Source organism: Puma concolor, chromosome B1 (assembly GCF_028749965.1).
Source record: "Puma concolor isolate L17-30 chromosome B1, mPumCon1.1.hap2, whole genome shotgun sequence".
Classification (NCBI taxonomy): Eukaryota; Metazoa; Chordata; class Mammalia; order Carnivora; family Felidae; genus Puma; species Puma concolor.
Window position 1 is genome coordinate 167363957 of NC_141670.1, and position 27663 is coordinate 167391619.

The 27663-nt window shown below is 41.6% G+C and overlaps 1 protein-coding gene across 5 annotated transcripts in view; it reads right to left on the bottom strand.

The window, feature by feature from the left end:
• Window positions 1–1862: 1862 nt before the first annotated feature.
• ATP10D (ATPase phospholipid transporting 10D (putative)) overlaps window positions 1863–27663 on the bottom strand; it is a 109421-nt gene continuing 83620 nt past the window's right edge. For 3 of the 5 annotated variants that reach the window (XM_086705128.1, XM_025922358.2, XM_086705129.1), the window contains 8 exons: window positions 24455–24764; window positions 21524–21600; window positions 19908–20033; window positions 17008–17208; window positions 11945–12025; window positions 10632–10736; window positions 6556–6743; window positions 1863–2442 (listed from right to left, as the gene is read on the bottom strand). In XM_086705128.1, the coding sequence (XP_086561254.1) occupies window positions 2112–2442; window positions 6556–6743; window positions 10632–10736; window positions 11945–12025; window positions 17008–17208; window positions 19908–20033; window positions 21524–21600; window positions 24455–24764 (1419 nt within the window). In that variant the 3' untranslated portion in view covers window positions 1863–2111. Of the gene's footprint in view, window positions 2443–6555; window positions 6744–10631; window positions 10737–11944; window positions 12026–17007; window positions 17209–19907; window positions 20034–21523; window positions 21601–24454; window positions 24765–27663 lie in introns of those variants that run through there. The other 2 variants (XM_086705127.1, XM_086705130.1) reach the window with 2 other exon arrangements.

A 27663-nucleotide genomic window follows, 5' to 3' on the forward strand; every position in this document is an offset into this window, starting at 1 on the left:
TATGAAAAAACCCTCAAGTTCCAGACCTCTTGGGATTTTAGAATTGTGGATAAGAGATTGCGGACACATAACATGAACACTCGAGTTTCTTCTACTCTTATGTACGGATACTTGACATCTGGAAACTTAACTTTTTTTCTTAGTCTTCTTGGCTTATTCTTTTTCTCTTTACATTCTAACCCTTTATTTATATTCAGAGAATGAATGCCAGCTGCTATGACATTACTGATTTTTCCATATAAGAAAAGGTCACTACAATATTCTGGTAAAAGGTGTGCTTTAAGAGCTTCCTTCTAGGGGCGCCTGGGTGGCGCAGTCGGTTAAGCGTCCGACTTCAGCCAGGTCACGATCTCGCGGTCCGTGAGTTCGAGCCCCGCGTCAGGCTCTGGGCTGATGGCTCAGAGCCTGGAGCCTGTTTCCGATTCTGTGTCTCCCTCTCTCTCTGCCCCTCCCCCGTTCATGCTCTGTCTCTGTCTGTCCCAAAAATAAATAAACGTTGAAAAAAAAAAAATTAAAAAAAAAAAAAAGGGCTTCCTTCTAAGCTCAGGTAACAATTACTATTAGGTTCAGTGGTATCTACGGGAATGATGACAGTTTTTTGTACAAATTATTTATTAAACAATTTTAAAAAAATCATTAAGAAAGCAGAAAGCAACCTCTAATATCCATGTGGGATTTTGAAAGTTCTAGAAATCAGTCTGTATAAAAGACTATTTGTAGTAGCATCAGACAGTTATAAAAAAAAAAAAAAATGTCAGACCAGGAAAGTAGGTATCAGGAAAATATCAAGCCCTGAGAATAACAGATTAATAGTCATAAGACCTTGATACAGACAGAGAACATTAGCATGGAGATTTCAGGAAGGAGATTCTGGGTGACTAGTGGCTGACAATGTTCAGATGAATAGATACTGAATTTTAAAAAGAACTCAACAAGAATAGATGATATTATAATACCTGGATTACTTGGTAAACTAGACTTTGTTCCAACTAAAGCCAGCATACATGATTTGCAACAGCAAGTAACTTGCTATGGACATTCCTGTCCTAAAATATATTTAAAAAATGAAGTTTTCTAAGAACCTCATGAAATCCTTCTGAGAACCACCTGTATCAGTCCCAATTCACAGTAAATCACTTTTAAAAGTTGTAACACCAGAGAATTTGTAGGATTCTGTAAGGACCATGAACCCTCAAATGGTCTCTGAAAGACTGTTTTGAAATTGACTGTCTCATTTTGATCAGGCTTTTGATTGTAAGTTTTAGAATACAAGAAATTGCCAAATAGGCTAGAGACTCAGCTGATTCTGTCTGCCCCTACCTATGGTCTGTGTCCCAACTGACAACAGCTGCATAGAGGCAGCCCTCATAAAAGGTTGTCTTTTGACTGAAAGCTGAGAGAGAAACACATTCCTACGGAACCCTGGCATCCCTCTGCCCTTTCCCAATGAAGACTCCCCCTCAAGAGAACACTGACATGAGCAGAAAGATATGCCTAACATCTGCAGGCGACCAAAGGCATCTTCCTGCATGAAATAAGCTACTAATAATCACTAACTCATTTCAAATAGTATAGCTATTACCCTCTTTTAGGTACACTGTCATTAGAAGGTTCTTTGAATTTTTCTGGAAGTGAACCATTTATATGTAACATTTTTTTCTCTTTGGAGTTCTAACTGATCTGAAAACTACTTTTTCTTCATTTAAAACAATTCAGATTGGAGTCTGCTCATTGAAAACACTTCCCTGGAATCGGAGATCTCCCAATTAAATAAATACATCTCAAAGGAATCCCTTAAGAATGTCTGCACTTGTAAGACAATAAAAGAGCTTTTACAAAGTCCAAAAAGTTTCATAAAAGCATTTGATTCTGAATTAAGTATTTCATTTCCCTAAACTCTGTTCAGGTCACACTCCAAGTCCTTTTACAAATGTATCTACAAACATACGATAAAGGTCATCACATTGGCTTTTCCAAGCACAGTAGAATGAATGTTCATGTCCCTTAGGGAAAAATCCATTTCATTCTTGATAGAGGTGCCTCTTCAAGGTCCCTCTTCCAAATCTGAGGGAATACTTGCAACTCCAAGGAGGCTACAATGCTTTTTTTTTTTAACCCTTTGGGGGCCCAGCCATCCCTGAGGCCTTGGTTTCACAGTAGTCTGAGTCCAAAGCAGTTTCATGGACAGAGAAGTCTCCCTGGTCAACAGGATGAGAAGGTGCTGACATCATTGCAAAGCTGTCAGCAGGGCCAGACTTAGCTCTTTTCTCTGATTTGGAGTCTGAGTGGTCAGCATTCTTGGGTGTCACTTGGCCCATCTTTCCAGCCTCTGCCCACTTCTTGAGAGCTTTAGTCCTCTCCTCTGGAGTCAGTCTGTCAAAGTGCTTCGCCCTTAGAACTGGAGATGGAAATAGGGATCCCTGAAGAACTCGGTATACAAACCTAGGTTACAAAAAGCACCACAGAGTTACATTCACCTCAAATGTAGCACAGGGACACAAAAAATACTCACCAATTAGAAAAAGTAAAAGGGTCTGGTGGCCATTTGTCTTCCTGAGGTAAAAGGAAAAGATAAGCAAACTATAAAATGGAGGCACTAACAATATTAAATAAGTTGATATTTGTAAAAGCACTTGGAAAACAGTGAGTGCCCTAAAAGTGCTTGTCAAATCAATAAAAAAATAAAATCTTAGCAGGAGAGGTGCCGACACTGCTAGATCATAGGCTGTTAGATAAGTTAATACGTGGAAAGCAGACAGTGTTGGCACATAGTAAGCATTCAAAAAATGCTAGCTCTTAGTTTCCCGTGAGTACTATGACACATTGCTACAAACTTGTGCCTTTCAGTCCAAGCTGGCAGTGTTTATGCTGGTACAGGATTCTCATAAACCTTGTGGGTCTCCAATATATATGTCATGCAGAGTTACGGCATTAATTGAGGGTCCTCCACAGATCTTTCCTATATAACCCCATCTCCTTTCCTGGTGGCTGTCAAGATGGCTGAAGGGATCCAGAAGTCACAGACCTGATCTCTTCAGCACCAGCAAAAGGTTGTCCGGCCACACTGTTCCCCTTTTCTCTAGAGCATATTCCCCAAAGCCAATCTCTTAATTGTAACAACTTTTAAAATCTGGATAGGCTGAGAATTTTCTAAATCTAGCTTCTCTGGGTTTAACAGGCCTTCCCTCAGTCTATTTTCTCTCACATTTTACTCAAAGCAGCATGCAGAAACCAGGCCAAATCTTCAACACTAAATATCCAAGTTCATAGTTCATCAATTCTGTTTTCCACATAACAGAACACACTTTGGGTACGTTTTCTGCCACTACATTGCAAAGATCCCCTTCCCTCAAACTTCCAATACCATGTTCCTCATTTCTTTCTAACTCCTCACCAGTGCCCTTAACACCCACATTTCTAGGAACATTCTGTTTAAGACCGTCTATGTATTTTCTAAGATGATATGGTTTTTTCAACCCGTGCTTCTCACTTGCTTCTGACTCCCCACCAGCAGGAACTTTAATGTCCCTGATCATCTACAGTCTGTTTAAAGAAGTCTAGCATTTTTCTATCAGGTACCTCTAAATTCTTCCAGTCTCTGCCCATTCTCCAGTTTCCAAGCCACCTTCACATGTTTAGGTATTTGTGATAGCAACACCCATCTTCCCCATATCAAAGTCTGTTAGTTTCCTAGGGCCGTTGTAACAAATTACCATCAACTTGATGGCTTAGAACGACCAAACTTTATTCCCACAGTTCTGAAGGCCAAGAGTTTTTGTTTTTGTTTTTTTTTAAGTTTATTTATTTTGAAAGAGAGAGCACAACTGGGGAGGGCAGAGACAGAGGGAGAGAGAATCCCAAGTAGGCTTCGTGCTGTCAGCACTGAGCCTGACTCAGGGCTCAAACTCATGAACCATGAGATCCTGACCTGAGCCAAAATCAAAAGTTGGATGCTTAACCTACTGAGCCACCCATGTACCCGCTGGAGGCCAAAAATTCTGGCATTAGTTCACTGAACCAAAATCTAGGTGGAGGAAAGGCCATGCAACTTATAAAGGTTCTAGAGGGGAATCCAGTCCTTGTCTCTTCCAGCTTCTGATAAGTGCTGGCATTCCTTAGCCTGTAGCCAAGGAATCTCTGCCACTCTGGCTGGAGTGCTTTCTCATAACTGCTTGTGTCAAATTGTCCTCTGCCTCTCTCTCATAAGGATACTTACGATTGCATTTAGGGCCCACCCAGATAATACGGGATAATCTCCCCATTTAGGGCCCACCCAGATAATACGGGATAATCTCCCCATCTCAGTATCCTTAATCACATCTGCATAAGCAAAACACTCAACATTCACAGGTTCCAGGGATTAGGGCATGGGTATATTTTAGGGGTCACTTTTTTCAGCCTACCACGACAATGTCAGATAGAATTGTACTCTTAGTGGTACAATTGGGAGGATTTTTCTTTTCGGGCTATAACTTTTTAGGAATTGTGTCCTCATAAATTCTACAAGCTCATCTTGTTAGTTTTTATTCTATTTATTTATTTTTTCATTTTAGTTTTGTTTTGTTTCTTCTTTTATTTATTTTTTTATATGAAATTTATTGTCAAATTGGTTTCCATACAACACCCAGTGCTCATCCCAACAGGTGCCTTCCTCAATGGCCATCACCCACTTTCCCCTCCCCCGCACCCCCCATCGACCCTCAGTTTATTCTCAGCATTTAAGAGTCTCTTATGGTTTGCCTCCTTCCCTCTTTGTAACTTTCCCCCCCTTCCCCTCCCCCATAGTTCTCTGTTAAGTTTCTCAGGATCCACATATAAGTGAAAACATACGGTATCTTTCTCTGCCTGACTTATTTCACTTAGCACAACACTCTCCAGTTCCATCCATGTTGCTACAAGTGGCCATTCTTTCTCTCTCTCATTCTTTCTCATTGCCAAAGAGTATTCCACTGTATATATAAACCACATCTTCTTTATGGACAGTTGATGGACATTTAGGCTCTTTCCATAATTTGGCTATTGTTGAAAGTGCTGCTATAAACATTGGGGTACAAGCGCCCCTCTGCATCAGCACTCCTGTATCCCTTGGGTAAATTCCTAGCAGTGCTATTGCTGGGTTATAGGGTAGATCTATTTATAATTTTTTGAGGAACCACCACACTGTTTTCCAGAGTGGCTGTACCAGTTTGCGTTCCCACCAACAGTGCACCTGGCGCCAGTCAGAGTGGCTAAAATGAACAGATCAGGAGATTATAGATGCTGGAGAGGATGTGAAGAAATGGAAACCCTCTTGCACTGTTGGTGGGAATCACCTTGTTAGTTTTTGATCTGAAAGCTGGTAATCACAGTGAGTAGCATGGAAGCATCTCAGTTGAGCAGTAATACTGTCAAGTACACAATCGTAAACACCATAGAAGGACTCAAGAGGGCTTTTCTTACACATTTCTAGAAGGAATACCCATCAGTAACAGAGTTTGCGCTCATGCTGTCTTACATTGGTGTTACAAACTTGGGGTGGCCAACTTTCTTCCGCCGGGCCAGATAGTAATATTTCAGGCTTTGCAAGCCAGACGGTCTCTGTTGGAACTACTGGACTCTGCTACTGTAGTGCGAAATCAGCCATAGATAACTCATAAATAAGTATGTCTATGTTCCAACGAAACTTTATTTACTTTTAAAAACAGGCAGCGGGTCAGATTTGGCCTGGGAGTCAGTTTGTCAGCTCTCTTAAAGAATCATCTGAAATCACCATTTGACTCTCACACCATGTTTACAAAGGTAGAACAACTATTTGGCAAAGTGTTTCCAGCTAAACAGATAAATTTTATAAAAATATAAAGAGAAAGAGCTATAGATTAAAAACCCACGTATACTTCTTAGCCAGTTCCATCACGTACAATATTAGAAATTCCATTTAAACTAAAATGGGAAAGGTAACTGAACTCAGATTAAGTTTTCAGCAGTTATAGGCTGTAGAAAGACCAATGCTGTCCCTCAGTATGCATTCTCCCCTTTTTCCTTTTAGAAACACTCAGATTTTAGCCACTCAGAGTCCAGATACTTAAGTTCTAGTTAAGGGGATATGAGCAACTTCTGGGTCACTTCTGCATTAAAAAAAAAAAAAAAAAAAAAAAAAAAGGAAGAAGAAGAAAGCTGCTCGCACTCCATTTTCTCTCTTTCTCCCTCCTGCAGGCAGGGAGGTGAATGGGCTGAGGGTGAGTCACCTTCAATCATGCAGATAAGGGCAACACCCGTGGGGGTTGGCAGAACAAAAGGACAGAGGAAAGGATCCTCATATAACCTTGTGGGTGAAGCTGCCCCATCTTTGGGGACTGCCAACCAGTCAGAATTTTCCACGAGAGAGACCTATCCCTTCCAGTTCGCTTAAACCATATTTGTTCTCTGGTAAAGGAGCTAACACACCAATGTTTTAACTAGTACACAGGCTGACCTCTCCACTAGTAAACAGGACGGCCTGCCATCCATTCTCAGCAGTTGCCTGAAGAATTCTCAGCCTGTGATCTCACTTACTCTCTTGAAGATAAGACACCATACCTGGGCAGAAGGGCGACGTAGGCTGCGAGGACACAAACCAAGTAGAACACTGGATCCAGCATGTGCTCCTGCATGATCCAGTGGGGGTTGGATGGCGGGTTACAAGTCACACACATGGCTCCAAATGCCAAGGCAAAGAGAAAATAAGACAAGACACTACCAACGATGACCAGCATGTGGATCCAGGTCTGCAAGACATGAAAAGCGGGGGAAATGAACACTCTCTCACTGACAGGGTTTTGCACCCTGATGCACTCTGTTCTGTTGAAGAGACAACATGTCTGAGCAATGAATAAACGTCACAAACCTTAGAGAACAAAACACAAAATACCAAAGAGATGAGAGCATCTTTCGTGAACAGTTCATATCACTGTTGAAATTCTGTAAAGCTAAGTCAAATGCCAACAGGTTGATTCTGATGACTATTTTATATTGTCCACGCACCATAAGGTGTCACATTCTCGCTTTCTCTTTCTCTCTTTTTAATACAGTCACTAATTGGTCTGTTTCTTCATTAAGTTATACTTCAGTCCTCAAACTTTACCCATTCACAGGGCTGGCAGACATTACTGTTCCTCACCAATATTCGAATTTCTTCCTATCATAAGCACATGGAAGGATTGCATTTCCTCATCCCCTTGAAATTAAGTATGGCCATATATCCTGCTTTGACCAATGAAATGTGAATGGAAGAGAGATGCAAAATGTCCAGCTTAGAGGCATGGAAGAGCTGGTGTGCAATTTCCCATGCGGTCTCCTTTCCTTCCATGTTGATCAAGAAGATCCCCCTCTTGGGGACAATTCCAGATGGTAAAGCTACAAGACATAGCCAGGGCACTCAGCCCCCCACTCAGAGAACAAGTACTCTAGAGCTATCTGGAACCTCAGCTGACTTTATATGAACAAGAAACAAATCTTTTTCTTCACACTGTAACCTAGCCACCTTTGTATCTGTGGATAGCTTGGAATTTTTCTTAATATATATTTTTTTAAGTTTATTTATTTATTTGAGAGAGAGAGTGAGAGTGGGGTAGAGGCAGAGACAGAGGGAGACAGAGAATCCCAAGCAGGCTCCGCCTCATCAGCACAGAGCCGACGCAGGGCTCAAACTCATGAACTGAGCCGAGGTCGGAGGCTTAACCCACTGAACCATCCAGGTGCCCCTCTTAGTATTTCCCTTAAACTGGCTTACTATTTAAGTAACTTCATTTCGAAAAACAAGTAGATGACTTCCTTAAATGCAATGTCGCCATTACGTATTATCGTAACTGCCGAGTCTACAGTCTGACCTTTGTTACAAAGGGAAATTGCCACAGTGGGGTATTCAGTGTTATTTAGTGCAGTGGATACTACCACCTAAGATCATAGTGTATACCATGGTGGAAAAGGTTATGCTTTTGCGGGGAAGCACTGCCTTCAGTAATATTTTCTAAGGCTATAATTTTCTCCTTTTCTCTCTCTCTTAATTCTGCAAAGTATTTCCCCAAGGTAGACATCTTCACACGCATCACAAAGACTGCTCATTTTGTGTAAAATGTACAAACTGCTCAGAAAGTGTTGGCTACATCCTGATGGTCATCATGCCTCTAAGGCAATGATTTGTTATCTTTTGTCTTTCTTTCTCAGATGTCTTTCCTTCCCACTGAACGCTACTGCCTGAATTTTTTTCCCTAAGGATGTGCGTTTGGCAAGTGAGACAGCAACTTGATGGTTGGCACATTTACAAAAGTTGATACAATTAGAGTCAAGAGACACTGGGTGAAAACAGGGAGGTGGGGGGTGACAATGAGATGAGGGTGCTTCACACCTTCCCAATGGCTGACTCTTACTGACAAGGGACTCTCCGAGGCTGTGAGCTCTAGCGTCCCCTGGCATGAGAAAAAAGTTTAATGATGCGTCCTATAAAGGACACTATTTGCTATATAAATAGCAAACACTGTTTTTCTTGGCGCCTGGCTTTCACTTTCTTCCTTCTCAGCCCGACATTGTGCACAGTCTTGGCATGATATCCCTCCTCTAGCCAAAGTCTAGGACTGAAGCTAAGGAAACAGAATTCTGTCACCAGGGACTAAACTTGGAGCACAGTGAGGCAAGAGCAGAAAGAAAATGACTATAGCCAATTCAGAGCAGAGCAATCTTGTCCGTTAGTTTGTTTCCTGGATGTCTGGAGCCACTCTCGTTTCTCAGGATGGTTTGGTTTGATTTTATCATCGTTCTTCAGTATATTTTTAATAACTTTTCTATTGCTCAGGTTGCTGTTCATAACCAGTGAACCCAAACGGACACACTTGATCCATTAGATCCTTTGAAACGCTAATAAATGCTAGAACCTATGACAATCCCTTGGGTAGTAACTAAGAGTACCTACAAAATTGTTTAAAAATGAAATCAAATAGATACTAAAACAATGCCAAATATTTTAGTTCTAGAATTCCCTTTAGTCTCCCTACCTGGTATTTTCAGATATTAACCTTTTACTACACTTTGGGCTTGTACAGTTTGATTACAGAAGGTTGTAAGCAAAGGAAGAGATGCCAGAAATATTCAGCTCTACTTTAGAATTTATTATAAATAATTTTACAATATAACTGCACATAACATTTCAACTATAACCTCATTCAGCTATTCCTGTGTGAAATGCATTCACTACCAGGGTGGTAAAAACACTCTAAATACTGGTTAGTCATTTAATTATTTGTTTATCCATTCAAATATTTTTAAGCACCTACGATGTGCCAGTCTTGTCCTAGATTCTGTTATACAGTGGTCAACAAAATAAATATGAACTCTGTCCTCACAGAGATTATAGTTTAAGGCAGAAGGTAAACACGAATCAGACAATCACGTAACTGCTGAATAATAAGAAATTATTATTAGGGTGATGGATAAAAGCAAACGGATGGCATGAGACAATGGATGGTTAGGGAAGGGCCCCTGGAGAAAGCAGCATTTTTGCCGAGACCCAAAATAGTATTTGAGCTGGGAAAAGTGTAGGGAACCAAGGGAATAAGAATACTCCCCTCAGGAGGTATGGTGAATGCTAAGGACCCGATAAGGTAAGGAGCTACTGTATCGGAGCCACTGAAAAGGGACAGTGTGTTTCCAGTGGAAATGTGACTGGAGAGAAAAGGAGAGGTATCACTGCATGAAGTCTTGTAGGCCATCTTAGGGCTTTTCAATTTTATTCCAAGTACAGTAGGAAATCACTGAAGGGTTTTACCCAAAGGACAGCAACAAGACATGGTTTGTGTTTCAAAAGGATGATTCTGGTTGTTTTGCAGAGGACGGCTAGAGGAGTCAAGAGTAGAGGTTGGTGGGAAGACTAAGGAGGCTGTACAATAGTCCAGGAAGAGATGATAGTGGCTTAGACTATAGCAAAGATGATGCCAACGGAAATGAGGAACTGGCATCAATAATCACAGAGGCAGTTTATTCTTCAGAGTTGGGTAGAATGTTCACCTGCAAAGGAAGGCTTATAACCAAGCTCTCATGATCTGAATCCTACACATTAGCTTTGCTGCAGAGAGCTACAGTGCAATCATTTTGATGAAGAGACCTAACTTTATCATTAAGTCAGCAAATAAGATAAAAAAGACCTAGATTTAAACGAACAGTAAAAATTCTGGAGGGAAGATAATATGTTCCTGTATCATGAGAAATTTTGTTGTGATAAAATCATCACTTACTGAAGTCAGTATACCAGGATTATGGCACAACCCCTCTTTTTAGTTGAGTTGCAAGACATCAGCACAATCTAATAATGTTGGCCATCTTGAAGAGTATTGGCCATCAATTATTTCTCCAGCCGGATTCACGCCTCCGTGAACCATCCATCATGGCTACCACCAAGGGGACCAGGTAGGTATCTCCCACTTTCCCTGGCTATACATCGAGCTCAACATAATGGCACTCAACAGTCAACAAGAGTAGCCATGAATCACCCCTCTTATTGGGAATCATTACTCTTGTTAACATGTGTCTTCTAGGCATGAAGGGTTTAAGTAGGGTCACTGCTAATAGAAGACACTTCCCCAAGCACAGTTTCAGCCCAATTCAGAGGCAGGAAAACCACTCACCAAACTGTTGCTTTCAATCACCAGGTGGAGGATAATGATGAACAGAGCAGCTGTGTTCAGGGGGTTTCCAAATGCAAAGATGTCAATGTCTGAGCCCTGGTAGGTCTACAAAAAGGACAACAGGCGGTGATGCAGGAGAGTTGTCACATTCAGTGGTGTGAATACCATTCCTTTATTGTACAGCTCAACTGTGGATGGGTCCCTTCTTCAACAACGGGTCATTTAGGATAAACTCGAACATTTCCAGAAGAGAGAGACTGACTCTTAGCTAGGCTGTCTAATCTCTAAACTTTTCAGTTGGAATGCCTCTTTATCCTGAGTCATAATTCATCCTCCCAGAACCTTGTACTTACTCTCCCAGCTCTTTGAAGTATAGAAATATAGGAAATATGTCCCATTGAACAGAGCTGCAAGCCTCTGAGGCAGCTATTAAGGCTATCTTGAGTATATATCTCTGCTAAGTAAATATCCCCTCCTCTCCTACGTATATGTCAAGTCCTTAAAGTATTCTTTGAATGACACTATTTTCTGACATTTCACAATTTCTGGCATTTCATAATTGTTCTCCTTTGCTTTACACTTCAGATTGCCTTATCTGTATTCCCTTGAAATGCCGTAAACCTGGAATATTCTAGCTGGGAAAATTCAAGTCATTTTATTTAAATAAATAACTAAAGAATAGAAGTTGTTAACTTAGAGACTATAACCTTTCTCATTCTTAACTCTGTGTTTTTTGTTAACACCAATCTATGATCAAACTAGTGTTTTCTTCTGGGTAGGGCTGTGTATGGGTGGGCAGTTACATCATGTTTTGTGCTTGGTGCTGGCACAAATTTTAAAGTTCATTTTTACACATTCTTTCCTTAGTCACATTTCTTCTATTCCTCACCTGTGAAACAGGTTTTTTAGTTTTGAAGAGACTATGAATAAGAACTTAAATTTAATACTATGAATATCATCCTGGTAGAATCAGCCCAGCACTAATAATAAATCTCATATTCTGACTTTGCCTTTCTGATTTTGACTCATCTCATTATATGCCTGGACTCTCAATTTTATTCAGGTCATTTGCAAAACTGATCAAGCAGTACAGGGCTAAAAAGGAGATACAAGAGGAGTCAACTAGGTACTTATCTCCAAACTTAATCCATTAGCTAACATTTTGGGGGGGACATTATAATTTAGTCAGCTAATAATCAACTTGATTATATGAGCAATCTACCCCAATATATCCATCCTGTGTGTTTATACTGGCAACAAAGAAACCTTGTTGATTCATTAATAGCATATTCTTTGAGTGAACGGGGACTCACATAATAAGGCACAAAGAAGCAGACCAGGCTTTGATAAAAGGCATCCAACAAGGTGATCCAGAAGGTAAGGGGTAAGTATGCCTGAAAAGGAAACAGATATTGCGGAGGGATCAAGATTAAAATGGGTCAAAGCAAAGTCAAGGAACAACACAAGCCAATACTTACTTTTGCTTCTCTAAGAAGACTATATTCCTTCATGGGAATTTGTAAACAGTGGTGGGATTTGTAAACAGTGGTGAACAAATAAGGTGTGACAGTTGAATAAAATCCCAGGTGAAAAAAATCCATAAAGGAACTCTGTTCCGCTCATGTCACTTATATCTTTTGATCAACCTTGGGCAAGCCCCACACTGGGCTCCGTGCTTAGCATGGAGTCTGCTTAAGATTCTCTCTCTCCCTCTCCCGCTTGGGTGTGTGCACGCACTCTTTTTCTCCAACAAGAAACATCTCTCATCACTACTGGAAATAACTGTATTTGTGTACCTAATGGGTCTCTCAACAAAATGCAAATTACATGCAGTGGGGCTTTGATTTTTTTTTTTTTTTAACATTTTTTATTTTTTTATTTTTGGGACAGAGAGAGACAGAGCATGAACAGGGGAGGGGCAGACACAGAATCGGAAACAGGCTCCAGGCTCCGAGCCATCAGCCCAGAGCCTGACGCGGGGCTGGAACTCACGGACCACGAGATCGTGACCTGGCTGAAGTCGGACGCTAAACCGACTGCGCCACCCAGGCGCCCCGATTTTTTTTATTCAAGTGATTAAAACAGTACCTGGTACCTATCAAGTACTCAGTAAATATTTGCTGGATTAATAAACTATTCCTATATAGTTTTGCATGTGTTAAACTGCTTCTTACCAAAAGCTTATAACAAAACAGTTCAAGCAGAGACACTAATCTCTACTTGAAAACACATTTTCAAACAAGAGCCATCTCTGATTGAATGTTGATGTGTGTGCAGAACGATTCTGAGGCTGCATTCAGACCCAGGAGGAGCAATAGAGTGCTATGGTCTATCAGTGATGTCTGCCATGGACAAAAATGGCAACACATGTATTATATCCCTGCCCTAGTCTTCTCTTTTCTTAACATGTTCTCATTCTCATTTCCTTCCAAATACGAAAAGGCTGAAATTTCCTTGAAAATAACCAATGTCTTCTAAATAACAAAGTTTTAGAAATACACAAATTCTCCATATACACTCTTTTATTCTTCAATAGACTACACTTAGAGTTTTAAAATCTATCCTTTTTTAAAAGGATCTCTTTGTCCTCTGGAAAATCAAAACAATGAGGATTTATTGTTTCTGATCTTATTACTATTATTGTTCCTTTTATTACACTGTCCTGTTCCTTTTCCTTGTGTGTCTTTTACTATTTCCTCCTTAAAAATGATAGGATTTTTTACCAGCCTTTCATCATCCAAATATCCATAAAATCTAAGCAGAAGCACAATCAAATGATAGAAGAGAATGCAGCAAAACCAAAGGGGCAACCAAAATGCCACTAGACAAGAGAGAACAATTTGGGGATAAGCTAAAATGTAACTTCATGCTTCTGGATGAATGGAAGTTGCTCAAAAATCCTAGCTCAAATAAGGTAAAAGCACAATTACTCCACAGCAGTTACATGAGTAAGGGGACTTGGGAAGTAGAGAAGGGTAAAAGATGAATGAGAGGCTAAAGAGATGAACTCATCGGATCTCTTGGAAACCGAAAGGGAAAATGTGGACATGAAGTCCAAGCCAGAAAAGATGACTGTGTGGGTGATGAGAGATGGTTAACAGATGATTGTTTCTTGGAAGGGAAGCCTCTGCTACAGCCCTCCACATCATCTCCTTCAGGGGAAGATTCTGAAACCTTGGAGAGTATATTTCATGATGCTGAAGGCAGGAACTGGCTCAAGCATAAAACAGAATTCATTTGAAGACCAAGTTCAAAGAAAGGACAACTCCTCTGGAAGGTAAACTCAATGAAATCAATGACCTTCTATCAATAGCCACATGCTGGGAATCCTCTTGCTATTACCATGTATTATAAAACTGGCCAACTCAATAGAACAATGTGTGCAAAGGATTGATAACAGGGTTCAACAATAGGAAACAATGACCTCAACTCTTCCAAGGGTAAGAAACAACCAAAGTCTGTACAAATGGGCTTTTAAAATGCCAGCTACAAAAATTTTGAACGTTCCCCCCTCACCTCTCTTTCCCCAATGGACTTGGAATTTAATTTAGGTAAGGGGTACAGGACAAGCTTCATTAATATCAACCATACATTCCTGCATCCTGGCCTTCAACTTTAAGTCAGACTGGATTCCTTTAGGAAAACCCTATTTAGCTCCTTGATCCAAATGGATTGGATGGTATTAAAGGATTATGAGGATTTCTTCTCCCCTGAAAGATGAACGTGTGACTTCTCTGTGTTGCCTACTGCAGGTAGCCTGTGGACATTAACTTACTCCCCAGCCTAGAAAGGAAGTTCAAGTCAGGATAAAGTTAGACTGAGGAAAATAAACATATTTTACATTTGAGATTTCCTCAAATTTCTGGTTAATTCTGGAGAGTAAAAATAACAATACTGAGAGCTTCATGTGGATGGAACTTTTTATCTTCCTCAATCCTCATACCATCTCTATAAAGAAACAGAAATGCAAGCAAGTTAAATAATTTACCACGGTCACACAGCACAGAACCAGAATTTAAACACTCAGAATTTAAACATAAACTCAGCATTATTTCTAACTGATCTGGGTCAGTGTCTTTAGAACAGTGGGTGAAGCACAACACAGAGATTTCTTATGGTGGGTCTGATTTTTGTCTGTCCAGTACTTCTATAGGACACCCTTCTTTCCAATCCTGTCCATGTGATTCAGCTCTGTCCTCACAAATGATAACTGTCCCAACCTTGGTCAAGGAGAAAACGAAAAGGCATGAGACTCAAGCTAGGCCAGTGAGTCCTAACCTGGACATTTAGAGTTGCTTTAAGAGTAACAGTGTTCTGTCATCATTACCTGTGGATTTTGCAGCTATGCAAAAGTTTATTAAGCCAATAAACTTCCCTTTTTTATTAAGCCAGTTCGAGTTGGTTTCTGTCGTCACTTGCAACTGAAAGAGTCTTGAGTAACAGAGTCTTCTTTCAAGACAGACTATGTGACTACATGGACCCCTCAGCTTTGCCCACTTACAGGTGTCTACAGGCTCCTGGCCCGCCTCAGTCCCTGTGATCCTGACAATGCACCTGTGAAAGCACTTTGGATTCTTGGCATTAAATAGCATGTGGAGGCAGGGGGTGACCCAAGGACTGAAGACAGCATCAGTGTTCTTTCTGCCACATAGCATAATGGTGGACAGGACGGGCTAGAGATCCAGAGTTCACCTGTACCACCCATGAACACTGTGACATGGCAGATTACTGAAGGGACCTTCTTGTGCCTGACCTTCCTCACCTACAGTGTGGATAAAGACAGCACTTACTTATAGGATCATTTTGAGGTTAGATTTATATATATTAAGGACTTAGTGCCTGGCATATAGGAGGCATTACAAAAATGTTCATAAGTGCTACATTAATTACTATTAATTTTGTAGAAGAGAAATTAGAAAGAAAAGAGTTTTGGGGGGCCTGGGGGGCTTGGTCGGTTGAGCACCCGACTCTTGATCTAAGCTCAGGTCATGATCCCAGGGTAGTGGGATCGAGCCCCGCCACTGAGCTCCACGCTGACAGTGTGGAGCCTGCTTGGGATTCTCTCTCTCCCTCTCTCTCTGCCCCTCCCCAGTTTGTGCTCTCTCAAAATAAATAAATACACTTTAAAAAAAAAAAAAAAGATTCTCTCTCTCCCTCCGCCCCTCTTCCCTGCTCATGTACTCTCTCTCTCTAAAATAAAAAAGAAAAAAGAAAGAAAAGAGTTCTGAGACAGCTAGCCAAGTTAATCAGCAACCACAATACTCTGGGTGGGAGGCAATGAGGGCAGTGAGAGAAGACTGGAAAGTGGGGACATACATAAATGATCCATCGGTAGACAGACAGCACGAAGATCAATTAAGCAGAGGCGGGGGCATGGTTTTAAGTAGAGGGGGCCATTCAGAACAAGCCACTATTTTGCATGACAGTAGAACATGAAGAATTTGATTTTGGCTTTGGAACCAGACTAAGAAGGAGTCACATCCTGGCTCTGCCATTTGTTCAGCTGCAAGATTTTTGAGGTTCTCCCTCAACATGTTTTGTGGAGATAAATGAGATGGAATGTTCAGTAGTTTGCACAAGAGACAGCTCAGTGAGGTTTAGCAAATACTAGACATTATTTAAAAAAAAATTTTTTTTAACATCTATTTATTTTTGAGAGACAGAGAGAGATAGAGCATAAGCAGGGGAGGAGCAGAGAGAGAGGGAGACACAGAATCCAAAGCAGGCTGCAGGCTGGCAGCACAGAGCCCGACGTGGGGCTCGAACTCACGGACCACAAGATCATGACCTGAGCCGACATCAGCCACTCAACCAACCGAGCCACCCAGTCGCCCCACAAATACTAGCCATTATTAGCTGTGAGGTCTAAACACCAGATTTCTTCATATAAGTACCTAAGGCTTTTCATAGTTTTACCTCTGTTCATCTCAGAAGCAAGTAACTTAATATCTTCCTGTTATCTCTCTGTTAGCAGCGATCTTCTGAAACAACCATATAATCCAAATAGGTTTTTTTTTAATGTTTATTTCAACATTAAATAACGTTTAAGAGAGAGAGAGAGAGAGAGAGCGAGTGCACACGGCATGTGCACAATCAGGGGAGGGGCAGAGAGAGAGGGAGAGAGAATCCTAAGCAGGCTCCATGCTGTCAGCACAGAACCTTATGTGGGCCTGGATCCCACAAACTGTGAGATCATGACATGAGCCAAAATCAAGAGTTGGATGCCCAACCGGCTGAGCCACCCAGGCGCCCCCTAATTCAAATTGTTTTAAGTAGTCCTGAATGTACCACAATATTTGAGCTGCGCTGACTGGAAAATGCCCTGGCTTTGACAATGGATGTGCACTGGTCCAAGCACTTTTGCTTTAGCACCTACCTCTGATTTCTGACCACTCTTGTAAAGTTCGGGCAGTTGCATGAGGGTCTCTGCAGACACATCTTTCTCCAAAACACCATAAATGACAGGAGGAGCGGAAGTGAAAAGGAGGTTGAACAAGATCAAAACCCAGTAGTCAGTCATGGATGTTCCTGAAAATCCACAAAAGAACTGGTACCAGAAAAGGAGGTTCACATAGGCCTACGGACACAAAGAACGACATTTGCATCTTAGAAACAGCAACGTGTGCCGTCACCGCACCAGCCACATGCTGCCATTTTCAGCTGTGTAATCTCTGCCTCTCCCTCGGTGTAGTTCCCTCACTTACAGAATGGAAGACCACAACTTACCTTGGCGTCCCTTTTAGGTAAATGTTTTCTTTAAGTGAAACACATACACACGCACACGTACTTACATACACACATGAACACACACATGCCACTTACTGTGTGGTCCTAGCACTGTTCTAAGAGCTTTACAAATGATTTGCTCAAGCTTCCTAACAACTTGGGAATTATCGGTGTCCTATTTTACAGACGAGGAAACTGAGGTAGAGAGAGGCTGAGGAATTTGCACAGAGTTACCTGGCTGGTAAGCAGCAGAGCCAGTTTTCAAACTGAGGAATCTCTTCTACATGAAAAGACCCTAGCCCAGTGCCTGGTATGAAGCATGCACACAACAAATATTCATTCTCTTGCTTTCATGGTTTAAAATTATGTGTTTAGTGGTGCCAGCAGGGTAGCCAACCATCCCACTTAGTTTTCGACTGAGGAGTTTCCCAGGACAGGGACTCTCACTGCTAAAACTGAGATAGCCCCCGGCAAATCAGGACAGGTCGTCACCCTAGAGGCGAGACACATACATCCTACGGTGTTTCCTCCAATATTTTTCTCAGACGAACTAAGTCCACTATGGCAAAAGTTCCGTGCCCTCAAGCAAGGCAGGCCACAGGAAAGGGCACTGGACCGAGATTTAGGGGTCCTCTTCAAGGCCTGAGGACACTTCATATTGCTCTTTTCACTTTAAGCCATTTTCCCAACCCCTCTGAATTTTTGGTTTCCTCATCTGAAAAATGAGAATTATACCACCTCAGAGCTTGATATCAAGATCAACTCAGAAAGTGCCCATGACCTGTAGAGTGCCTTAAACATATTGAGATGTTATTGTTGGCATTCTAGACACACTAGAATACTTTAGGGTAGGGGCCACAATCCTTAGAATAATCCTTAAGTCTAGGGTCTATGGACATACACCACACCCTGCTCCTGAAAATGTATTAATTTGGTGCATGTGTTTTGGGGAGTGAATTCATAGTCTTCATCAGTATCTCAAAAGTTTTCTCAGATCCAAGAACCACAGTCTCAGAAACATACGTTACTTGAACGGCTTCTGGTACTGGGCCTTTTTCTCCGTAGTTTACAAAGCATTCACTGTTTTGCTAGGTACAAAAGAGGTAGAGATAAATTGTGAGGTTATCAGTGGGAGTGGCCATCAAGGGTTCCACAGCAGAAAGCCACCTTTCCGTCTCTGTTGTCTCTGTTCCGTCTTTGTTCCCTGGTGACAGTCTCTAATAATAAACAGTGCCCCACTCTCTGAAGATATACGTCACCTCTCTTTCTGACAGTAGTGTTTCTTAACCCTTGGGTTTAATCTGGGCTTTATGGGGAAAGAGGAGCTGCACCACAAGAGGAGAAGGTAGGAAAATGCAAAAGTATTTACAATTTTTTTTTTTTTTTTACATTTATTTATTTTTGAGACACAGAGTGAGAGCACAAGCAGGGGAGGGGCAGAGAGCGAAGGAGACACAGAACCCGAAGCAGGCTCCAAGCTCCGAGCAAAAAAAATGCAAAAGTATTTAAAAAAAAACTTGGGAAGGCAGTTCCTCCCTAGAAGTCAGTGAGCATTAAGCCCCAGAATTTTAAAAAAGCTAATTGTGCTACAGGACAAAAGAAAAAAAAATGTTCTGCTGACCAACAGACAGACAGACACACACACACACAGATACATGGATCTAAATTACACATCTGGAGTATCTGAAAAATGACCTACTGAAGTTATTTTTTTCCTAAAGGTGGTATTTCAATAGAGTGATGTAAATTTATGTTTACTATTAATGCACTGCCTATGGACTTTTTGAAGGCTAGGAATAAATTTAGTCTAAAAATCATGACATATTTACATAATCACTCTGCCTGGAAGGAACTTAAGTGAAGCGAAGCAATCTGAGGTCACCACGATCTTATAAAGGAGGAGACTGAAATTTAAATGGTATGTCAAAGATCAGAAGCTCGGATTCTCATCAAATTCTGCCCCTTTAGGAACCATATAATCAAAATTAAGTTCCTTGGCCATCAAATAACTCTCAACCACAAATACATTTTACAGGTTTGCCAGAGAATTCTTCATTTCTGAGTGTTAGCCAGCTACAGGCTAAGGCATGATAACTGGGTTGTCCCTGGCATCTGTGTCTTCCACATACAACATGGGACATCGGTTTGAGGACCCCAGGTATTTTTTGGTATCTTCTGTAAAATGGAAGCAAACATTTTCATTCTCTACTGACAGACGGCATTAAACATTTCATAATTCTGCTTGTCACTACCTTTTCATGGAAGGTCAAAAATTAGGTCTTAAATGAACCAGACAGGACTTAATTGAATTTAGAAGCATAGGGAATAGAAAACGCCAGCAGACGGACAAGGCTAGCAATTTGCTGTCAGCAGCTGAAACGGAGCACATTCGCAGATTATTTCTGGTAAGGCAGCAGGAGTGCTCCTGGCTGCTCCCCAAACATCAGCAAGCAGAGCCGCTTAACGTGGGGGCATTTCCTCCTCATCCCTTATGCTAGCAGAATAAGAAAGTGTAAAGGGGGAAGGGACAGATTGTCTGGAGCTACGTACCACGTTCTTGTAGAAAAAATACAGAATCATGTTGGAAAGCCGTGTATAGCACCAGTGCCCGTGGACAAGAAGGAGCTTGCTGAGATGCTTGAACTGAGAAATGGCAAAATCACTGGCCATCACAGCCTGCAGAGACAAGGGGGAGAGAATGCCACCCTGAGCAATCAAATGTGTTAAAACAGACACAGCATGACGGCCTGACCATCATCAGGCTCCAACTGGTCCGATCTGTTGTTTAAACATTACACGCAGACCAGACGAAGCCAAACCAAACCGAAACAAACAAAACTCATGAACACAGAGACTTGATGGTCTGCCTGGAGTTACTATTCAGCTTTCCAGTCTGGTCACATGAAACAAGACTTCTCTTTGGTTACCACTCGACCCAATTTCAGCAAATGTACTTTTCTGGAAAGCAGCTCCCGTAGCAAGAATGCCATGCATCACAATATGCATCTGCTTCTCCCTCACTGGGAAGAATATTAAAAGTATTGTAGTCTTGACACTATGTAACAATGTATAATGTGCCAGGCAAAGAGATCACTGAATTTCTCAACTGTTGGAGAGAATGTCATAATTTACAATTCTCTGGAAACCCTAAGCCTCTATCCTATCTTTCTCTAACAGCATTTGCTCCATACATGAAAAGCAGTCTTTGGACAAGATTTTATCTGAATTTTGTGCCTAAAACACTATCTAATAGTCACACGTGTACACACACACATACACACACACACACACACACACACACACACACACAGAGCACCCCCCTCCCTCTCAAATATTATCTCCCTCCCTTCCTCTTTAGGTCTGTAGGTCTTTTATTCAAATCCTTAGTAGCTCTCACCAGTGTCAAAAGTCACACAGCTAGAATAAACTAAGGGCTGCTGGAGGGGAGGTGAGTGGGGGGATAAGCTAACGGGGTGATGGGCATTAAGGAGGGCAATTTTTGGGATACACACTGGGTGTCATATATAAGAGACGAATCACTGGGTTCTACTCTTGAGGCCAAGACTACAGTGCATGCTGATTAACTTGAATTTAAATTAAAAAAATAAAATAAAACCATAAGAAAATATCTTTAAAATTAAAAAAAAAGTCACACAGCTATTGCAGGACTAAATATATATATTTTTATGTTCTAGATGAATGATATTTAAAAAAAAATTTTTAACATTTATTTATTATTGAAAGACAGAGCATGAGCATGGGAGGGGCAGAGAGAGGGGGAGACACAGAATCCGAAGCAGGCTCCAGGCTCCAAGATGTCAGCACAGAGCCCGACGACGGGCTCAAACTCACAGACGACGAGATCATGACCTGAGCCAAAGTCGGATGTTTAACCCACTGAGCCACCCAGGCGCCCCGATGAGCTATATGTTTTAAACTGAACAAGGGAACCACATGGTTCCCTTAAAATTACCCAGGAAAATACCCTAACACCCACACAGTAGGTAATGAATGAATGCAGAGACCAACTCCCTGTCTTCCTGCCTCCCACTCCTGATCTAGCCACAGCCAGCCTCACTGTACCACAGAGATTTTACTGTGAAAAGACGTTGCCTTGGAGTGGGCAGGTGAAGTCTGTGGCACATGGGTGGATGGCGTCCACTCACCTGCATGCCTTCTTGACCGGAGATCCCCATCCCAATGTCTGCCACCTGTATCATGCTGACATCATTGGCACCATCACCTTCAGGAGACAGAAGAAAAGCTGAGAAACGTATGAAGGGTAAAGAAAAGATACAGACTTTTTGCAAAGCAACAGCGACCACCCAAGCAAACAAATCCTTCAACGTTGATCCTAGGTCTGCAAATGACATGGAAGCCAGTTAAAGAGAAATGAAGCGCGGCATCCCACTGCCATGAGGAAGGATTCCAAATTCGACACTTAAAATCCTTAAAAATCCTTCACGCTAAGGCAACCTTTCTGGACTTATCTCCCCTTTTTCCATGCCACTCACTTGACTTTCAATTTTCCAGATATCCCTGCTCCTTCCAGCCACCGCTCATGCAGTTTCCAAATCCTGTAACACTGCCCTCACCACCCCCACCTCACATGGCTGCATTTCAATTGCTCTTGCCCTCAGCTTAGAGGTCAGTTCCTCTGGGAAATCCTTCTCATCCTCCCTTTAGGTCAGATGCCTCTTCCTTAGACTCCGGCACCACCCTGCGTTTCTCTATCATATGATATTACGACTGCTACATATTTCTTCGTCTCCCCAACACACTGGCAGCTTCTTTTTTTTTTTTTTTAATTTTTTTTAACGTTTATTTATTTTTGAGACAGGGAGAGACAGCATGAACGGGGGGAGGGTCAGAGAGAGAGGAAGACACAGAATCTGAAACAGGCTCCAGGCTCTGAGCTGTCAGCACAGAGCCCGACACGGGGCTTGAACTCATGGACCGTGAGATCATGACCTGAGCCGAAGTCGGACGCTCAACAGACTGAGCCACCCAGGCGCCCCACACACTGGCAGCTTCTTAGGGGAAGTATTACATTCCTGTTGGTAATGACCATTTGTTGTCCCCAAATGCCCACTGATCATTCACTGTTCTCTGGTAACAGTATCCTGATTTTGCTTGGGAACTCTGAGTCCATGTGGTTTATTAGGGATGAACCAAAAACCCCAGATGTAGGACGGCAACTCACCCAGATCTAGACAATTAGCATCATCGGTTTCCTGGCCTTGGTGATTGGCTCAGAGATGGGCACCTGACTCCAATGATGTAATTGACATATCCAGAAGTTCTAGCCTCAGGAACATCTGGATCCAGGGACTTGAACAATTCATTCATTTATATGTTCATTCAATAAGACAGCTGAACAAAATTCCACTCTCATCCTGATTCTTTACTCCAGCAACTTGAAAAGAGTTGCTATCTTTTCACTCAGGTTGCTAACAGGATAGGATGTAAACCTAGGAATTTTTGGCAGCTGTATCAGCAAGCACGCTGAGGGGAGAAGCTACCTGAGACTGAAAGCAATCCAGGTAAAAACAGAGGCTACAAGAGATGGCTGAGTCCTCATCTTGCCATTTCTGAACACTGCAGTATCTCAGAGCTTAATCTCACACAGCTTCTCTCTTCCATTTATACTCATATTTTGGTGGTCGCATCTACTAGCCAGACCTTAAGTATCATCTAGACTTATAATTCCCCAATTTGTATCTCCAGCCAATCCCTCACTGCTAAATTCCAGACTTCCTATCGAGCTGCCCACCTGACACATCCCTGCTCAGATCTCTATGGACCTGTTCAAATTTCAGATGCATGTGTCCCAGTTCCTGATTCCCCTGCCCTCCTGGTTCCATCCCCTCTGCTCTCAGAGACAAAAATCTTCTTGTTTCCTTTAATGCCTTCTATCATACAACACATGAAATTCATCAGCATGTGTCACCAGCTCTTTTTCCAAACCATGTCTATTAGCTGACCGTGTTTCATGTCTCATCTGGGCTCAAGCCACCACCACCTTTTGCCTGAATTATTCCAGTAGCCTCCCAACTCTCCATTCCAGTAGCCTCTTTACCTATGTCCTTGCATCCAACAGTTACTCTCAACACAGTAGCCATGTGATCCTCTTAAATTTAAAGCAGATCATTTTCCTTCTCTGTTCAAAGTTCTCCCAAGACTCCCTACCTCCTCAGATAAAAGCCAAAAACGTATAATGGCCTCCAGGACCCTACGTGATTTGGCCACCTGCCACCTCTCTGCCCATCACCCACCTAGAAAACTCTTCCCTTTGCTCAACCTGCTTGGGTCTTGAGGCACCCCAAATTTAGCCCACAGTCTTCACTTTCACTGCCCTCACCAGGAATGTTCTCACCTCAGATCTCCGTGGCTCCCTGATCATTCTCTTCAAGTCTCTGCCCACCTGCAAACTTCAGAGATTGTCTCTGAAAAACATTTAAGCTAGCAGCCCCCCTCCCTCCCCTAGTGCTCTATGTCTCCTGGCTCTGCTTTATTTTTTTTAATAGTTTGTCACTATCTGATATATATGTATGGCTTTTTTGTTTTATTTCATTTTTTACTATATGCCTTCTAGTGGATATAAGCTCCTTAGGAAAAAGTACTTTGTCAATTTATATACTCCTTTATCTCCAGTGCCTAGAAAAATGTCTGGTACACAGAAGGCACTCGATAAATATTTGTTGAATGAATAAATAAATGATTCGTTCATGTCCCTAAATTTAACTTTTCTGAAGGTAGAACCCCTAGATTTTCCAGTTTTATAATTCAGTACATTTACCCTCCTTAACTTAGTTGATTTGGGGATCTCACATGTAACCCAAAGTCCTACTATGTTGTTTTCCGCATCACATCCCTACCATGTGGTTCGAAGCAAGTGGTCAAAAAGGTGATGAAGGCAAGAAGGGAAGGAGTGGAGGATAGGGAGGAAGCAGAGAGGAAAGGGAGAAGGAAAGTGGGGGAGGGAAAGGACAGACAGAAGGGTAGACAGAAGTACAGAAGGAAGGACGGAACAGAAGGATCAGCCCCTAGCGTGGCATGAAAGTGAGGAGCACGCGGCCGGTTCCATCCCCACTCACCGATGGCCAGCGTCATCACCTGGAGATGGTTGCGCACCAACTTCACTACCTCGCTTTTCTGCAGGGGGGTGGCTCGGCAGCAGACCACAGCTTGACAGCAGGCAGTCAGCTCCAGGAACTGCTTCTGCAGACTCTCCTGCAGGGCGAACTCCAGGGTCTTCCCATTGATGATGAGTCCAGCCCGCAGCCCTGAGTCCTGTGTGGCTGGGGACTGGTGTAAGCCCTCACTTAACAATGCTTGCTCTGGACAGGCTGGATTCTTCTTCTGAAGTTCCTTCAAAATTGTGCTCATCAGCATCTCACAGGCATCCTTGAAACAAGAGGCAAAGACACTTGGCCTTAGGGCTCCCTTGGTGGCCATACCCAGCTAAATTTATCATTGTCATTCTTTAGCAACTGTGTATAAAGGCAACCCCAGGTACTTCCTCAACCCGTTACTTTTGAAGACCTCCCAGCTTTTTCAAAGAGATCGGCGGGGGGGGGGGGGGAGGAGGGAGGAGATCAGTTAATAGGATGGAAGAGACCTCTCATCCCCAATTCTGCAACTAAAAATAGCTGAGAATTCATTGATTTGTACAATTTACCTTCTCAAACAGTGACTCCTGAGAGTTCTTTGGTCTTTTTCTACCATTTACTATCTGTTTGACATTAGGAAAATTATGTAACCTCTCTGAACCTCAGCTTTCTCATCAGAAAATGCAAATGTCTACACATTATAACATCATTGTCAAGAAGAAGTGAAATAATGTGTGCCAAGTTCCTAGTGTAAGGCATGACACAGAATTTAAAAAATAATAGTTACTATTTTTATCTTCTTTTGGACTCAACATTCATTCATTCACAGTGGTTTATTGAGAAACCACTTTATACTAGAAAACATCCTAGGCACTGGGGATTGGCCAACGAGCACAAGAAGACCCCTGCCCTCATCGAGCTTATGTTCTGGTTGGGATGTTTTCAGTGGTGCTTGTCACGTTTGGTCTGTGTACATCCCTCCACTCTCTTCACCCCACATAGTTAAGAAGTACCATGAAGACAGATATCATTTTTAATTTACTTTTGAAGCCTTCACAATGCCTGAGAGAGGGTCACATCAGACACTCAATAAATACTCATTGGATGGATTCTACTCAAGAAGACTGACAATAAAATTACCCAGAAATTATTGTGTCAAGTGACCACTAAGGACAGAGCCTAACAAAATCCACAAGCACTGCATTTAAGTTTACACATTAAGACTGAAAGAAAAAGAAAAAAAAAGACTGAAAGAGTTCATTCGTAAGAGATCCCCTCACTCACAGGTCCCATACATGTCACTCTGATCCCATACATGTTAAAAACTTCTGAGGAAAAGTATACAAAGGTGAATCAAATATGCCCTTTATAGGCTCAACATATAATAGTAAAAAGTTATTTTGAAAAACCTTCTAGAGTTTGGTTATATTAAAACGATATATTCAGAAGGTAACATACCCTTGAGTCATTGAAAATCAGCGTGTCTATTAACATGAGATGATACTTAAGGCATTTGTTAAGTGAAAAAACACAATTACAATAGTATACAATACATAATGACAGCCTTTGTATGCTCAGGGTGCACAGAATAGAGGCTTGAGTAGAAGCCCTCTAAAATATGAACATAAATTATCTGTAGTTTTATGTTTATAGAATGATTATAGACATTTTTATCCTCTTATTTGAGCATGCATTTAGTTCTAGAAATTACGTTTTCGTTATAGAAATATATATATATACTCAATTTTCATTATTTGCAGATTCCATATCTGTGAATTCACCTACTTGCTAAAATTTATTCGTAATCCCACCATCAATACTTGTAGTGCTTTCATGATCATTGGTAAACATGCACAGAGAGAAATTTTTTGAGTCACGTGATATGACTCCAGCCGAAACTGAACAAAGTGATGCTCTATCTTATGTCAGCTCCTGTACTGTAAATAAGTGTCCTTTTCACTGTTTGGTGACACATTTTCTGTATGTTTGTGCTTCTTGTTAATTTCACTGTTTAAAATGGCCTCCAAGCATAGCGCTGCTGAAGTGCACAGTGCTGTCTAGGGGTCCTATGTACTAGAAGGTTGTGATTGGCCAAAAATTCAATGTTATAATACATATAATAAATTGTTTTTAAATTTTTTTTTTTCAACGTTTATTTATTTTTGGGACAGAGAGAGACAGAGCATGAACGGGGGAGGGGCAGAGAGAGAGGGAGACACAGAATCGGAAACAGGCTCCAGGCTCTGAGCCATCAGCCCAGAGCCTGACGTGGGGCTCGCAGGGACCGCGAGATCGTGACCTGGCTGAAGTCGGACGCTTAACTGACTGCGCCACCCAGGTGCCCCTAATAAATTGTTTTTAAACAGAAACACGCACGGAACAAGGTTCTATATTGATTGGTTGACACAATGTTGTGACCAGAGGCTTATGGCAACCTAATACTACGTTTGGTTCAGTATTCACTAATACAGCATTTGCAGCAGCTGAATAGAACTCAACTCCACGAATAATGAGAATAACTACAGATGGGTATAGATTATATAATATGTAATTCAATACAAAATGTATGCTTGACAAGTAATCAGCTGTGAGTAGGCAAACTACAACCTTTTGGAGTTTCAGGCTATAAAAATGAGGATAATTTTACCTGATCTGTGGCCTTGTTGTAACTGTCAAGTAAGATCACGAATAAGAAAGCCTTCTATGGATTCTAACCAACATGAAAATAAAGTTACTATCTCAGGAAAAAATTATAAGTGAAATAATAAAAACAAAACTTAAAAATTAAATGATGAATCCTGAAAGGCCTTTATATATCAAAAGGCAATAAAGAATCCAATATATAATTATATTAACCTTTCCCCCCCAAAAAAACAGACCCAGGCCTTTTATGAGAATGGAAACTATGTAAACTTTGTAAGTGGTGACATTTACTGCAATCTAACTTGCAGATTTAGGAACAAGAGTTGATAGAAATTTGTAAAGCTGAAGTACTACACTACAGAAATGACCAGATATTCTACTGGTTTCCAGGTGGCTCACTTAGAATGTCACAGAAGCAATTTCTTCACTAACTGGCCAACCAGGTTCCGTGATCTTTCTTTTTTAATTCTTAGCATCTCCTGATGGATAGAGGAGAATGGGGGAAAAAAATGAAAATAATATAGTGACTTAGCCCCTACTATGTGCCTGGC